At 41.9% G+C, this 13,494-nt stretch overlaps 1 protein-coding gene across 1 annotated transcript in view; it reads right to left on the bottom strand.

Moving 5' to 3' along the window:
* ESPL1 (extra spindle pole bodies like 1, separase) overlaps window positions 1-13,494 on the bottom strand; it is a gene marked incomplete at its 5' end in the record, with an annotated part of 44,497 nt that overhangs the window by 12,186 nt on the left and 18,817 nt on the right. Inside the window, 9 exon segments of the mRNA XM_083356603.1 lie at window positions 1,077-1,264; window positions 2,019-2,232; window positions 3,490-3,642; window positions 4,771-5,173; window positions 7,414-8,564; window positions 9,987-10,096; window positions 10,655-10,811; window positions 11,672-11,800; window positions 12,894-13,065. Of these exon segments, the coding sequence (XP_083212729.1) occupies window positions 1,077-1,264; window positions 2,019-2,232; window positions 3,490-3,642; window positions 4,771-5,173; window positions 7,414-8,564; window positions 9,987-10,096; window positions 10,655-10,811; window positions 11,672-11,800; window positions 12,894-13,065 (2,677 nt within the window).

Below are 13,494 nucleotides of genomic sequence, written 5' to 3' on the forward strand. Positions count from 1 at the left end.
GCCGGGATCGCCAGCCTCCACCTGCTGCAGCCGCGTGAGCCTCCCATGAGCCAGGTGGCTGCACAGTGCGACCAGATCGCCTGCCTTCCCCTGTCTCAGTGCTTGGATTTACCTGTGCTGTGTGAGCTGTGGCTACTGCCAGACACCTCGGCCCCTGTGCGCTCACCACCTCCTGTGCTGGCCATGCCCACCCTCCCCCCCCCAGGCTTATTTTTGGAGTAGGGCTTATATTAGTAAAGGTAAAGTTTCCCCCACACATGCGTGCCAGTCGTTCCCAACTCTAGGGGCCGGTGCTCATCTCTGTTTCAAAGCCGAAGAGCCAGTGCTTGTCCGAGGACGTCTCTGTGGTCATGTGACCGGCATGACTAGACGCCAAAGGCGCACGGAACGCTGTTACCTTCCCACTGTAGTGGTCCCTATTTTTCTACTTGCATTTTTACGTGCTTTCGAACTGCTAGGTTGGCAGAAGCTGGGACGAGTAACAGGCGCTCACTCTGTTACACAGCACTCGGGATTCAACCCGCCAAACTGCCGACCTTCTGATCGACAAGCTCAGCATCCTAACCCACTGAGCCACCACGTCCCTTATGGGCTTATATTAGGAGCATGCAAAAAATATCGGGCTAGGGCTTATTTTCTGCGTAGGTCTTATTTTTGGGAAAACACAATATTTTTGTGCCATGGTATTATTAATGCACAAGAACCAGTTTGGTGTGGTGTACCAGGCTTGAAACCAGGAGACCATGAGTTCTAGTCCAGCCTTAGGCATGAAGGCAGCTGGGTGACCTTGGGCCAGTTACTATCTCTTAGCCCTGGAAAGCAAATAAGGGCACAGCACTTAAAAAAACCAAAAAGCTTGCCAAGAGAATTGGAGGGGCCAGGCCAGTCACGACCATTCAAAACTGACTTGAAGGCACACACGTGTGCACGCACACGCACACGCACACACACACACAATATTAACACACATCCCTGAGAAGGCCTCTTTATGACTGAGAACTGTCTTCCTTTTCAGAATGGTGGTACTTGCCAACCACAATCAAAATACGATTCCCTCTTACAGATCAATCACATACCAGAGGGGATTTCCTGCAGGCCTTCTCTGAATTTGTTAGTTTCCAACTCTGCTGAGTTGGGGCAACTGAACTCAAAGGCCTTCTGAAGTTCCAAGAGGTGCTGAAGCTGAGAATCTGCTTTTCCTTCTTGCAGGGTGAGTGCCTCCAGTTGCTTAGAAGCATTGGCCACTGATGTTTTTTTCATTTTGCTAAGGAGGAAATGGAACACTAAGATCATGAAGACATTCTTAAAATATGTCTCTGCTTTATTGCAAAAATATGCTTTTCAGATGTGTTCCCTTCGGTAGATGTGACACACTATTACTGATGAAGACAATATTCTTAAAGACGGTTCTAAAATTCATGTTAGTCAGAGAAGTCTACTCCACCTTGACGAACCTGATTGGAATGTCTATTTATTTATTTGAATGCATTACCCGCCCATTTCCAGTGGCCTTATTTAATGAAGTATTAACTATTTCATTTACAGTTTGGACCGTGCAAGTTTTGTTTTGAATTCTAGGCCATGAAGTTTTGCAAGCTTCCGGTTCATTTAAAGTTCAACTAAAAGCTGTGATGGGAAACAAGTGCATTCAAGCATCAGGGGAACTTCAAATATATATATATCCACAGGGAGGCTACCCACTGTATCTCTGCATGATTTACTAATCTACTTTCCAGAAGATTCACAGTAATAGACAGTTCTGCTGCATCTCTTGCAACTTTTCTTCCCTTTGGTTTAAAATCACAGCAAAACCCCTGAAAGAGGCTGTCTGATAGTACTTTCACGAACTCCTGTTCTGGGATTATCTCCTTCCAATGAGGAGCCTTGTTCAGATCCACCAGCATGGTGAATAAGAATAGGATTGTTTGGGGGGCGTTTTTACATTTTTGCACTTGCCATGCTCATCAAACTGATAGATAACATGTTCCCATTTCCCCCCTCCACCACTATGAACTTACTTGAGCTTTTTATGAATCATGGCCATCTTCTGATGACGAAGAGTGATAGAGACTGACTCAGAAACCAGATAGGCAGTAGCAATGGGGTCCCGGTTCCCAATACACAGTGCCATGAGTTGGCAGAGATGGTGGTAGAGGGCACCCAGTGGATAATGGGCAATTGAATGAAAAGCGGCTTGCAGGGAGCCATAGACTGAGTCCATGGACAAGATGTCTGTAATAATGCAAGTTAGGGAAGAAAAATAAAACCTAAAAGTCAGTGAAAACCTGAATGCAGTTATGTTAAGATTAGTCAGTCTATTTCATAATCAAGCAGTGTTAGTTCTCTTTTTGAATTTGCAATATTCATCTATTTACTCAATTCCTCTAGCCACGGTTCCCTCTCCAAATGTGCTGGAATTCAACTGTCCTGATTCCATGTCGGCATGGTCGGAACTGAAGGCAACACATCTGGACTACACCAGCCAGAATGCATTCAGAAATAAGTTCTAATTTCATAAAGCTCCATTTTTATATCTGCATTCCACCTCCTTCTAGTAGCTCAAGCCAGGATAGATAATTATTCATTTCCCGTTTTTAACATTACAAAACTCTACAAGGTAATTTAAAGTACACCCCCTGAAGGCAGGAAACTGGCATTTCAGTAAATTTTAAATACTTTTTCTCAAGTAACCAACTCTATTCCTGTGTTTGTCATGGGGAAACAAATTTTACTTTTTCTCTTGCTAGAATGAAACCCATTTTGACCGAGTCATCGCTCCTTAGCTAGTTTGCCTATGGCTATCATGGAAACTTCCCTAACCACGTGGGGCCATTAGGATATCTGTAGTGCCCTTTGCTAACCAAGCAAATCATTAAATATAAGGCTGAACTGGGTAGACTTATAAGCCATCTCTTTTTGTTTCAATCATCCTGTCTTACAGCCCTACAATCTATACTTTTGACACCCAGAAAATTTATTTATATCTCAGCATTACTAAGTCGATACCAAGAAAGCAGATAATTTCTTAGTAATCTAAGAATTCTGAGTCAAGAGCATAGCAAGTATAGGCTGAAATTCTATGGATTTTTCCTTGGGGAAACTTCTGAGTGAAGCCAGCTTGCACAAAGGATTGCTGATATTCTAACTCAGCCTTTCCCAGCCAGTGCCTTGGAATGATGCTTAGTTTCTCATCAGCCATAGTCAGTACAACTAATGGCTACGGGACCACAAGAAATTACAGCTAAGGGCACTCTTCTAAAAAAGATCCCTAGGCAATAGATTGAATTTGGTCAACTATAGCAGTGAAAACTGGGATAGAAATTTAAAAATAAATGATCCAGAAAAATATCAGAATTCAAACTTCTCTGTCAAAAAAATTGCAAGGGTTTTCATGCAGTATATTGTGGAAGCCATAGTTAGGTAAATCTTTCCAACAATAGTGGTTTTAAAGGAAGAACTGAGAGAAAACAGATTTGAATGGCTCTTTACCAGACGGTGCATCTAGTGAAGAGGCAAGTGCATGGAAGTTGAAGGGATCTTCCAAAACTTTATTCTCTGTAGCTGAAAATCCTCCCTGTAAGACAGTGCCAAAATCTCTCCGGAGGACCTCCTGATCTTCTGTGCTTGGTTGTCCTTGGGTTTCTGCAGAGGATAAAGAAACAGAACACCAAAACTTTTCCATCTTGTCCAAATCAGATGTGAAATATTGCCTTTGAGACTATGATCATAATCTATGCCTTCGTTGTAACTCCACAAAGACTGCAAATTCAACAGTTGATGCCTACTGGTGTTAAGTCAGGGCTGCTGCTGCTGTTAACCTGGACAGTAAACATCTAGAAACAGTTGATTTTTGGATTTACTGTGCATCATCTATGTGGGCTATAACTGACTTCAGCCTGTTGCTGCAAATCCACAGTAAATATACCATGTTTTCCCAAAAGTAAGACCTACCCCCAAAATAAGCCCTAGCTTGATTTTTGGGTGGGCTTAATATAAGCCCTACCCCAAAAATAAGCCCTAGTTTTGAGGTGAGGCGCAAGCCTAAAAATCAAGCTAGGGGGCGGGTGGAGCTTACCATTGCAGTCAGGCCTGCCATGGATCGATCTATGGGTCGGTTCTCGGTTCCGGAAAGGCCTGATGGTGAAATGCAGGCCTGAGCTCCATTCTCAGCTGCTGCTCAGGCAAGCTGAAATATTCAGCTACATGATATTATGATCCAATCTCAATGGACAGAGGTGATAATGCTGAGCCTCATAAAAATCAGTTTTTTACAAATCCCAAATAGACATTTTAGAATATTTAGAACATTTCCTTTCTTACTTGGCTACCGCAAATTGTTTGGCCAGGCAGACAAGAAGAATTTAAAGTAAGCAGGAAGTTGGAATCAGGAATCAATACTACTTCCAATGGTAAACTTTGGGTGTAAGTCAACAGATTTTTTTTCTGTTGACTTCTTCCCTTTCTCGTTGCCTTTACGTTTTTCGAAATACCTTAAGAATTTGCGTTTAACAGATCTCCCCACAGTATGTGCTGTGCTTCAAAGCATGAAAGACAAGAAGGGAGAGAAGGAAGCCAATGGGGAGAAGAAGAGACTGACAGAAACGACGTGTCCTCCAGTTCCTTAGGTCAGATAGGGCTTATTTATATCCCTACAGTCTCAGCTCTATTTCTTATTTTCTCAGTGTTCTGCATTTTTGTTGATATTAATATGAATCTACAGTCTGCTCAGCCCTTGATTTTTGCTTGCTATTTTCATAACATAAAGCCTACCTTTAATAGCTTTCTCCTCATCTGAACCTCGCAAGACTTCAATGTTGTCTTCTGAACTCTTCTTGTTTGTCTTTAGAATCTCTTTCTTTTCTCTTCCTCCTTCATCTTCCTGATGAATTTTCTCCTTGGAAGCTTTCTGGGTTTCTTCTTGCTTTTCTTGTCTAGCGCATCTCCTAGTTCTTGGCCTCCCAAGCTGGGGATTTACCATTTTGGAGCACTCCTGTGAAGAGCCAGCACTGCACGTCTCCATTTTAGCAAAGTTTGCCTTAGCTGGTTTTCTGTTAGATGCTACCCTCCGTCCCGTCCTGCGAGGAGCAGACATTGGTTCATTCTCAACACGGAGCTGGGATTCTGGCCCTGCTTCCGGATGGCCTTCAGCATCGCTGTCATCGCTGAAGGGAATCTGGGGATAACAAAGGGATGGGATTTCTCATTTTCTTGGAAAAGAAGGCAAAGGGAGCAGCAGGGATGGTATAGTACAGGGTGGCCAAAAGAGTCAGAGATGGAGGGAGTTAGGTGGGCGGGTGGGTTTGAAGGGGAGGCGAGGGCTGCAAGGTAGGAGAAGCATGAGGTCTTCACCTAATGACTGTCAAAACCACCATCACCAAGCAATGTAGTCATTTGATGTTTTGCCTAATGATTTCATGGATATTAGTGATGGATATTCTGGTCCCAATTAGGATTGTTAAGCAAGAAGTGCCTGCGTTTTAAAAAATTTAGAAACAAAGAGATTTGTACGCTTTTCAAGTACCGTGTTTCCCCGAAAATAAGACCGGGTCTTATATTAATTTTTGCTCCAAAAGACACATTAGGGCTTATTTTCCGGTTAGGTCTTATTTGGGGGGAAATAAGGTACTACATGCATCCGTCTGGCTGATGATTTTTAACTGGGGCTTATTTTGGGGGTAGGGCTTATATTACGAGCATCTTGAAAAATCATGCTAGGGCTCATTTTTCAGTTGCATCTTATTTTCGGGGAAACACAATAGAATTGGAATAGAAATTTATTTATTTTTTATTTATTTTAATTCCATTTATATCCTGCCCTTCTCCGACAACTCAGGGCGGCTTACAATTTAAGCACAAACCAATGTGCTTAGCAATTTTGCGTTCTTGGCCTCACCTAGGCATGAAAGCCAGCTAGAAGACTTTGAACCAGTTGCTCTCTCTCTCTCAGCCCAACCTACTTCATTGGACTGTTGGTGTGGAGAAAATAGGAGGCTGGAATATTAGGTACGTTAAGTGCCTTGAGTTGACCAAAATATATTTTTAAATGTTGGGGCAAATATCTTAAAATAATAACTGAAAAGGGACATGGGAAGACAAAGGACTACATGGTCAGTACGTTAAAAAAAAAGCAGGCAAAGCAGATAATAAGACCTGGCAATGGCTAAGAGTAGGAAAGCTGAAGAAAAAGTCTCAGAGGTGCTAATTCTGGCTGCACAAGACCAAGCCTTAAGGACAAATGCATACAAAGCTGAAATTGAGAAGACAGTGACAGACAGTAAGTGCCACTTCTGCAAAGAACCTGAAGAAACAGTAGACCACCTAGTTTAGCTGCTACAAGATCACACAGACTGACTACAGCAGACATGTCAAACACAAGGCCCGGGGGCCAGATCCGGCCCACGAAGTGGTTTCATGTGGCCCCCGAAGCCATCCTGGAAACAGTGAGGGAACGGCCCCCGCTGCCTTGGCCCTGGCCCAGAGACCCTCCTTCTGCCAGAGACCCTCAGATCTGCCCCACTCCTGCCCAGGCCCCCATAGGAACCCTTGATGCGAACGATGTAGAGCTGGCCACACCCAGCCAGTAGGCCATATGCACTCTAGCCACGCCCACCCAGTAGGCCACGCCCACCCTGGCCATAACCACCCAGCCCCCTAAGGGCAACCGCAATGCTGATGCGGCCCTCAGTGAAATTGAGTTTGACACCCCTGGACTACAGGCAACAGCATGACAAAGTAGCAGCAATGATGCATTGGACAATATGCAAGAAATATCATTGCTCTGCAAGCAAGAACTGATGGAAGCACAAAATAGAGAAAATAATTGAAAATGGAAGAAGTTAAAGTGCTCTGGGACTTTAGAATTCAACAGACAGGCACCTCAGATTTAAAAACTGTTGATCAGAAAGAGGGGGGGGGAAAGCCGACGTGGCAGTACCTGGGGACAACAGAAGAGAAAGAACTAGAGAATATAACAAACATCAACATTTGCCTATCCCAGGTCCTTGGCAAGGGCTCGATAGGTTGATAAAAATGCCATATTTAATCTAAACAATGCAATGGGCCATTAACTTGTCATCCTGCCCAACCACTGGTTAAGGTTCTTGGAGATTTTGAGACCACCACTATATCAATACGCATAAGGATTACCAATGTAATGCATTTGCAATTAATAACTCTTACATTTTTATCAAGGTAACCCGCAAGAAGCACATACATGATCTATATTTGCATGAAGTAGAAACTCTTTTTTCATCCTTGTATGGAGGATATTATCTCTAAAACAAGCTTGTATCAAGACATCCACAGCTAAGCAAAATATCATTTTGTTTTATTAGAATAACATCTTTATTCATTTACAAGGTCAAACATCCTTTTAACTGCATAGTACCCCAACCCTTATGTTAATTAAGTTACCTTAATTCGGGCTTTCATTCTCCTGGTTACTTTGGGAGCTTTTGGAAGTTCAGTGTTCAGTTTTGGAGAGGATTCCTCAAACACCACAAACGAAGCCTTGTGAGTAATGACGGACCTGGCACTTAAGGACAGGTTTTTCTTGGAGACTGGAAGGGATTTTTGTGCTGGGGTACAGAAGGATTCAGTAGGGGGCTTAAGAACAATGAAAGGAGTGTCTGAATCAGAGTCTCCAAGGGCAAAGGGGTCATTTGGGTTCATCACAGGCCGAGGTTTGGTCCCTTGGATTCTCTTAGACTTTGATTTTGAGACATGTCCTGGCTGCTTCTTCGTTCTGCTTTTCTGAGACATTGCATAAACTGTATTGAAAGTCTCTTCTGTTGTTGTTCCCTGCTTGATTTCTTGGTCTCCAGTAAGAGGCAATGGGGACTTCCACGACCAAGTACTAGACAGGATATTTTCTGTATAACTGTCTTGTCTGGAGGCGAGAACAGAAATTGCAGCCACAGCTCTGGCAAGTAGTAGTTGGGCCCTGCAGTATTCAAGTTCAAGCAGCTGAGGCCCCCTGGAGGAAAGAAAGGTCAACCCCTTCTCAAGAAACTGCCAGAATTTCTTCCCTTGTGTCCTGCTGTTCATGCTTTGCTTCGTCAGTAGCACGTAGGTGTGGGCCACGAGACCATCAAGGAGCCCAACGGTGGACTGACATGGACCAACAACTTTCTTCTCTTCCTGCTGAGATACACGTGCTACCACGTGGGCGATCCGCTGAGCCACACTGGCGCACCGTTGCAGAATAGCCTCAAGGAGACGAAATCCTTCCACTCTTTTCCCAAAGGTCAGCTCTCCATCCACAGAGGTGATCAGCCAGCGGAGGCAGACGGTGGAGAGGAACACGTCGGAACACAGCAGACAGCAGCACTTATCTGAGTGGCTCAGGAAGCTGAGCTGTTTCTTCAGCTTTGGCCTCAGTACTGGTGAGGTAGTTAAAGTCTTTTGCACAGGGACCGTATCAATGAATTCAAGGCAGGCTTTTTTCAAGAATGACTGTTCTTCCTCGGGAGACTCCAAGTGCGGGCTTTGGGGCTTCCTGCCCTTAGGGCTTCCTTTCTTGGGCTTGATTTTCACCTTCCCCTTTCCTTCTTTGGTTTCAAACACTAGCAACAAAAGAGAAAAAGGTTCATTTAGTAATTTCTCCCCCTTGCAACGAACTGAACAAAATGAAAAAAATCTACAACCTTTCCTTAAATGCTTAACACGTTTGCTACTATTCTAATGTATTTCCTCCCACGAATCTTGACAGGCTTGCAAAGATTCTCCTACTCTAGGGAAGACCTTTTCAGAAACAGACTCTGAGTAGAACCCATTGTCCAAGTTTGTGTCAAGAGATGCCTAGCCCAATTATTTGGGCTCCAGATGTAGAGAAGTACAAAGAGCAATTATGTAAACAGCAACTTAAGCCCTGAAAGAGAGAAGGGAGTGAGGAAAAAAAGTCAAGACTCAACCACATTTAACTTCTTTGGCTAGTCCTAAAAAACAAAATCATTTCACTGAAAAACTATGTTTCTAAAGAAACTAAGTTCAGGTCTAAAGTCTGAAATGCCATGCATACGGTCCTCAAAAACTGACCAAGGTACCTTTTTTCAGAAATAACTTAAGTAATGAAATGCTGGTAGAAGCAAGACAGGAAAAAAAAAATCTGTAATTTTTGATCAAACAACTCGGTTTCGTCATGGGAGAGTTTTGCTTCCTGATATTTATTTCTGTTGTGAAGATTACTGAAATTTGAACACAAATCTTAAGAACAGGCTCTCAATTTATTGCTTCATAATTTGACAATGAATCCTGTCCTGCAAATTCCGGATTCCTTTGCACAATATGAGCTGATGCAATATGGCACTGCTCATCAGGAGGGTAACATAACATAGTTCTTCCCTCACCAACACTTTTTTTAACCCTTCATTATTCCTGAAACACAGCTTAAATAAACTGCAGCCTGAAATGAAATAACAGTCTATCGCCCTGGAACCTCGGTTGCTCCAAGTAAGACTGAATTTTTAATAGAGTGGTTGATCGACCCGTTCAAACCGACATGCTGCTTGCAACAAAAAGCCCTCTGCTCTGCCAGGATTATGGTTGTTTTTAATGCTTTGATGTGTTTAGTTTAATAGTTTTAATATGGCTTTATGTGTTGTTTTAACTTTTGATTGGGAGCTGCCAAGAGTCGGTTAGAAAATGGGCAGGTATTTAAATATCTTAAGTAAGCTGCCTGCAATTAGTGCAGGTTCGCATCCCACCAGGCTCAAGGTTGACTCAGCCTTCCATCCTTCCGAGGTAGGTAAAATGAGGACCCAGATTGTTGGGGGCAATCAAGCTGACTTTGTAATAATGCCGCTTGGGGGTGTGTGTGTGTGAAAGCCCTAATAAGCAGGCATATACATAGAATGAAGGCTACTGCTAAGCTTGTAAGCCGCCCTGAGTGTTCGGAGAAGGGCGGGATATAAATGGAATTAAAATAAAATAAAATAATAAATAAATAAATAAAATAAACAAAGTTCAACCCTGCTTAGATTTATCACCTGTGCCCGATTCGAGAAGAAAGAAGACCTGCTCAAGATCTGAGCCACAAAGATCCAGATTGTTGCGCTGGAGCTCCAGCTCGCTCTTCAGAACCAGAAAGCGAGCACACCTAAGAGGAAAAGTAAAAAGCCACCTGGTTATCCTCTGTAACAAGATGGCATCCTCCATTGTTTCAGTGGGCTTAGCGGCCCACTTAGTCAATATTTCAAATTTTTTGACTTGCAACTGGAATTCACTAATAGATGCACCCAGGGCTTTTTTTCTCATAGAACGCTCAGAACGGAGTTCCGGCACCTTTTTTGGATGGAAACTTGTAGGGTAGGCAAGGCAGGTTGTATGACATGTGTGAGTTCCGGCACCTTTTTCTTTTTTTAAAAAAAAGCACTGGATGCACCGGATCTTATATACACCACCCACAATTCCTTTGAAATCATTCATAGTCCTCTCGTTAGCGTTATTCTTGCTGTAATAAGAGCAACAGCAACAATAACAAGTATAATGTTTTATGAATCCCAATGTATTTTAAATGATTAGTTCTATATGTCAAGGCAAACCGGGGACCCAGAAATCGTCTTATGTTTTAGTGAAGGGTTAGAAGTTCATTTTAATTCGAAGTCTGTAATTTCCCATAATTCTGCCCCTTTTGCTTTATCTGCATGTTTCTTACCATCGAATGGATTGCACCTTCATGGAAATTTTGAGTGTTTCCAGGCAGAAAGCTTTGGCTTCACTTACAGTCTCAATCTTGCTAAGGAGAGACACAAAACGCTCTGAACAAACAAACATATCTGCCAGCACTTCCCATTTCTGCACCAGGTTATCACCTGAGAAGGAAGAGAGAAACAAAAAGGGAAAGGAAACACTTTAGGTGGAGGTGGCAAAGATGAGCATAAGCTGGGATATTAAGTGGTCCTGTCGGTGAAAAATATAAAGCATTCTGGAACATGAGCAAAATTCCACTTAGCTCACAGTTGGGTCACATAATACCCATTTTGAAATTCCATAAAGTCTCTTCCAATCATTATCAAAAATAAGTTTGTGCCATTTTGAAGCCAATATATGCTATAATTATGGTACATACTTTACAGATAGATAGGTTAACATACTAAATGAAACTCCAAAACCACCAAACCGTTCCCCAAAGCTAAGAAAAAGAGAGGAAATAGTTGCCTGGATATGTAGTCCTTCCACTTTGCATCATCTCCAAACCTACTCTGGTAATTTATTTTTCCCTAAATGTTAAGTTTACCCAATAATTATTGGTTTAACCAAAACAGACATACAAGGCAATTACTAAATATAAAGTAATCATAGTTAAATGTGAAACAGGGCAGGCTCCCTCTGGAATATAGCGGTATCTTGATTTTTCACAATGACTTTTCAGATTTCTAAAAATTAGGTGAGCATTACCCACACATTCTTAAGCCTACATTTTTAAATATGCAAATGGAGCAAGAGAACAAAGAAGCAAGCAAAGTGATTGTTGACCCTTTATTCAAATCCTTAGAAACGGGAATTTCATCACTAAGGAGTCGCCAAACTTACAGTGTACAAAAATATTTTTTTCAGCCTTTATACTATGCAAATTTAATTAAAAAGCCATAGATAGCTAATAGCGTTAAGATCACAGGCTTTTAGCCATAGCAAGAGTTCTTATACACATAGAAAAGCAACAATAATTTACCCTGATCGATAAATGGATGCTCAAGAGACTCTTTTGTTGATGCATCACTGGTAATGAGTGAAAAGTTCAAGAGGATGCTACGGTACAGTCTGTGTGCATCACTTAGAGCCGTTTCAGGGGTCTTCCATCCTGCATGGTAGAAGACAAAAATATTACATTGTTCAAACACTTTGGCTTGGAGAAACTTTTCTCAAGAAATCCATGTAATGGGATCTTTGTGTTGTTGATATTTCTGAGGAGTGTTATAAGCAGGGCTTTTTTTGTCATAGAACGCCCAGAACGGAGTTCCGGCACCTTTTTTGGATGGAACTTTGTAGGGTAGGCAAGGCAGGTTGTATGATGTGTGTGAGTTCCGGCACTTTTTTTTTTTTTTTTTTTACAAAAAAAGCACTGGTTATAAGTATTGTGGAGGACCGTTCTTCCCAACCTGTGGCTTGGGACCATAGCTGCAGACACTCTTTAATTTCTGCAAGCGCTAAAATTAAGAACACAAATAAACAAAATCCCACAAAAGTATTCTTCCTTTTAGTAATGTATTTAATTTATATTTTATCTGGGAGAACAGTGTCTGCCTTTACATCATAACATAGTGATCCATACAACACTGTCCACAGGCACATATGAAATCCACACACTAAACCTTAGTCACAAGAATGCAATCTACAATATTTTCCAAGATTGCACATTTAAGATATAAGCTGGTTTTCACAGTGGTAAATCCACCACTACAGTTTTCCAACCTTCTGAGAATCAAAAAGGCCATTCAATGAAACAGTGAAGCATTCTAGAAGCAATTTTTTTTTGAATTTTATAGGAAAGAATGAAATTATTTGTAAACCCCTTCCCAAATACCCCAGTTTTTAACATTTGATGGATGACAATGGGAGCTGAAAGCTTCCAGGAGGCAAGACCCATTTCTTACTCTTTAATTATCTATCTTCCCCTGCAAGATGGAATTTCCAAATGGCCACTACTGATGCAGCTTCTCTAAGAACGTAGAGCAGTCATCTATAATTCTGCTTTTTGCTCCATATGCTCTAGGTTTGAAAGTCAGGTCTCTAGATTTGAAAGTCAATTTCTGGACCAATTGAGGAACTTAAAAACCATAGGGTAAAACTTTCTCCTTGGATGGATTGCACTGCCATTTTACAGTGTGGTACCTATAAAGGATGAAGCATATTGCATGTGAAAGAAAAAGGGGAACACAGATTTTCACACTCACCTTGAACAGAGAGCTTTTGCCGGAGTGTCAGTGGGAGAGTGGAAGAAGGTAAGATAAGATAAGCAGCAGTTAGCTGGAGAGCACTGGCTCGCAGCAGATACCAGACCTTGGAGGATCTTTGCAAAGCTGGATTTTGAAGGATTTCTACTAATAGATTGAGGCCTTCTTCAGTCTGTTCATCAAAAGAAAAGAGGAAGAAACATCAGTTGCTAAGAAGATAGTTCTCTATTCTGGAAACTAGCCAGCCGTTTTCAGTAATTCATTGTTCAGATTGCAGATGATTTGCCAACTCCAGAGAAATTTCTTGAGAATCACAAAGTGCAGATTGCATCCAATATTTGTTAGTAGATTGAATAAGAAAGGGGACTGGGTCAATTTCTTGCTTTCTGCAATAGTTTGGTTCCCAGAAAGTTGGTCACTTGGGGCCTTCGAAGTACCAAGCTCATGGGGCCAAAGAGATTGGTTCCTTATTTTTCTGCTAAGGCAGATGACTCTCTTCTACACCAGTTCTATCATCTAGTGAATGATACTTCTTGTTATTCTGGAGGAAAACCTTATATATCATTGCCGGCTTGAAAATATTTTTAATAATCTTTTCACA

Source organism: Vipera ursinii (genome assembly GCF_947247035.1).
Source record: "Vipera ursinii genome assembly, chromosome: 2".
Classification (NCBI taxonomy): domain Eukaryota; kingdom Metazoa; phylum Chordata; class Lepidosauria; order Squamata; family Viperidae; genus Vipera; species Vipera ursinii.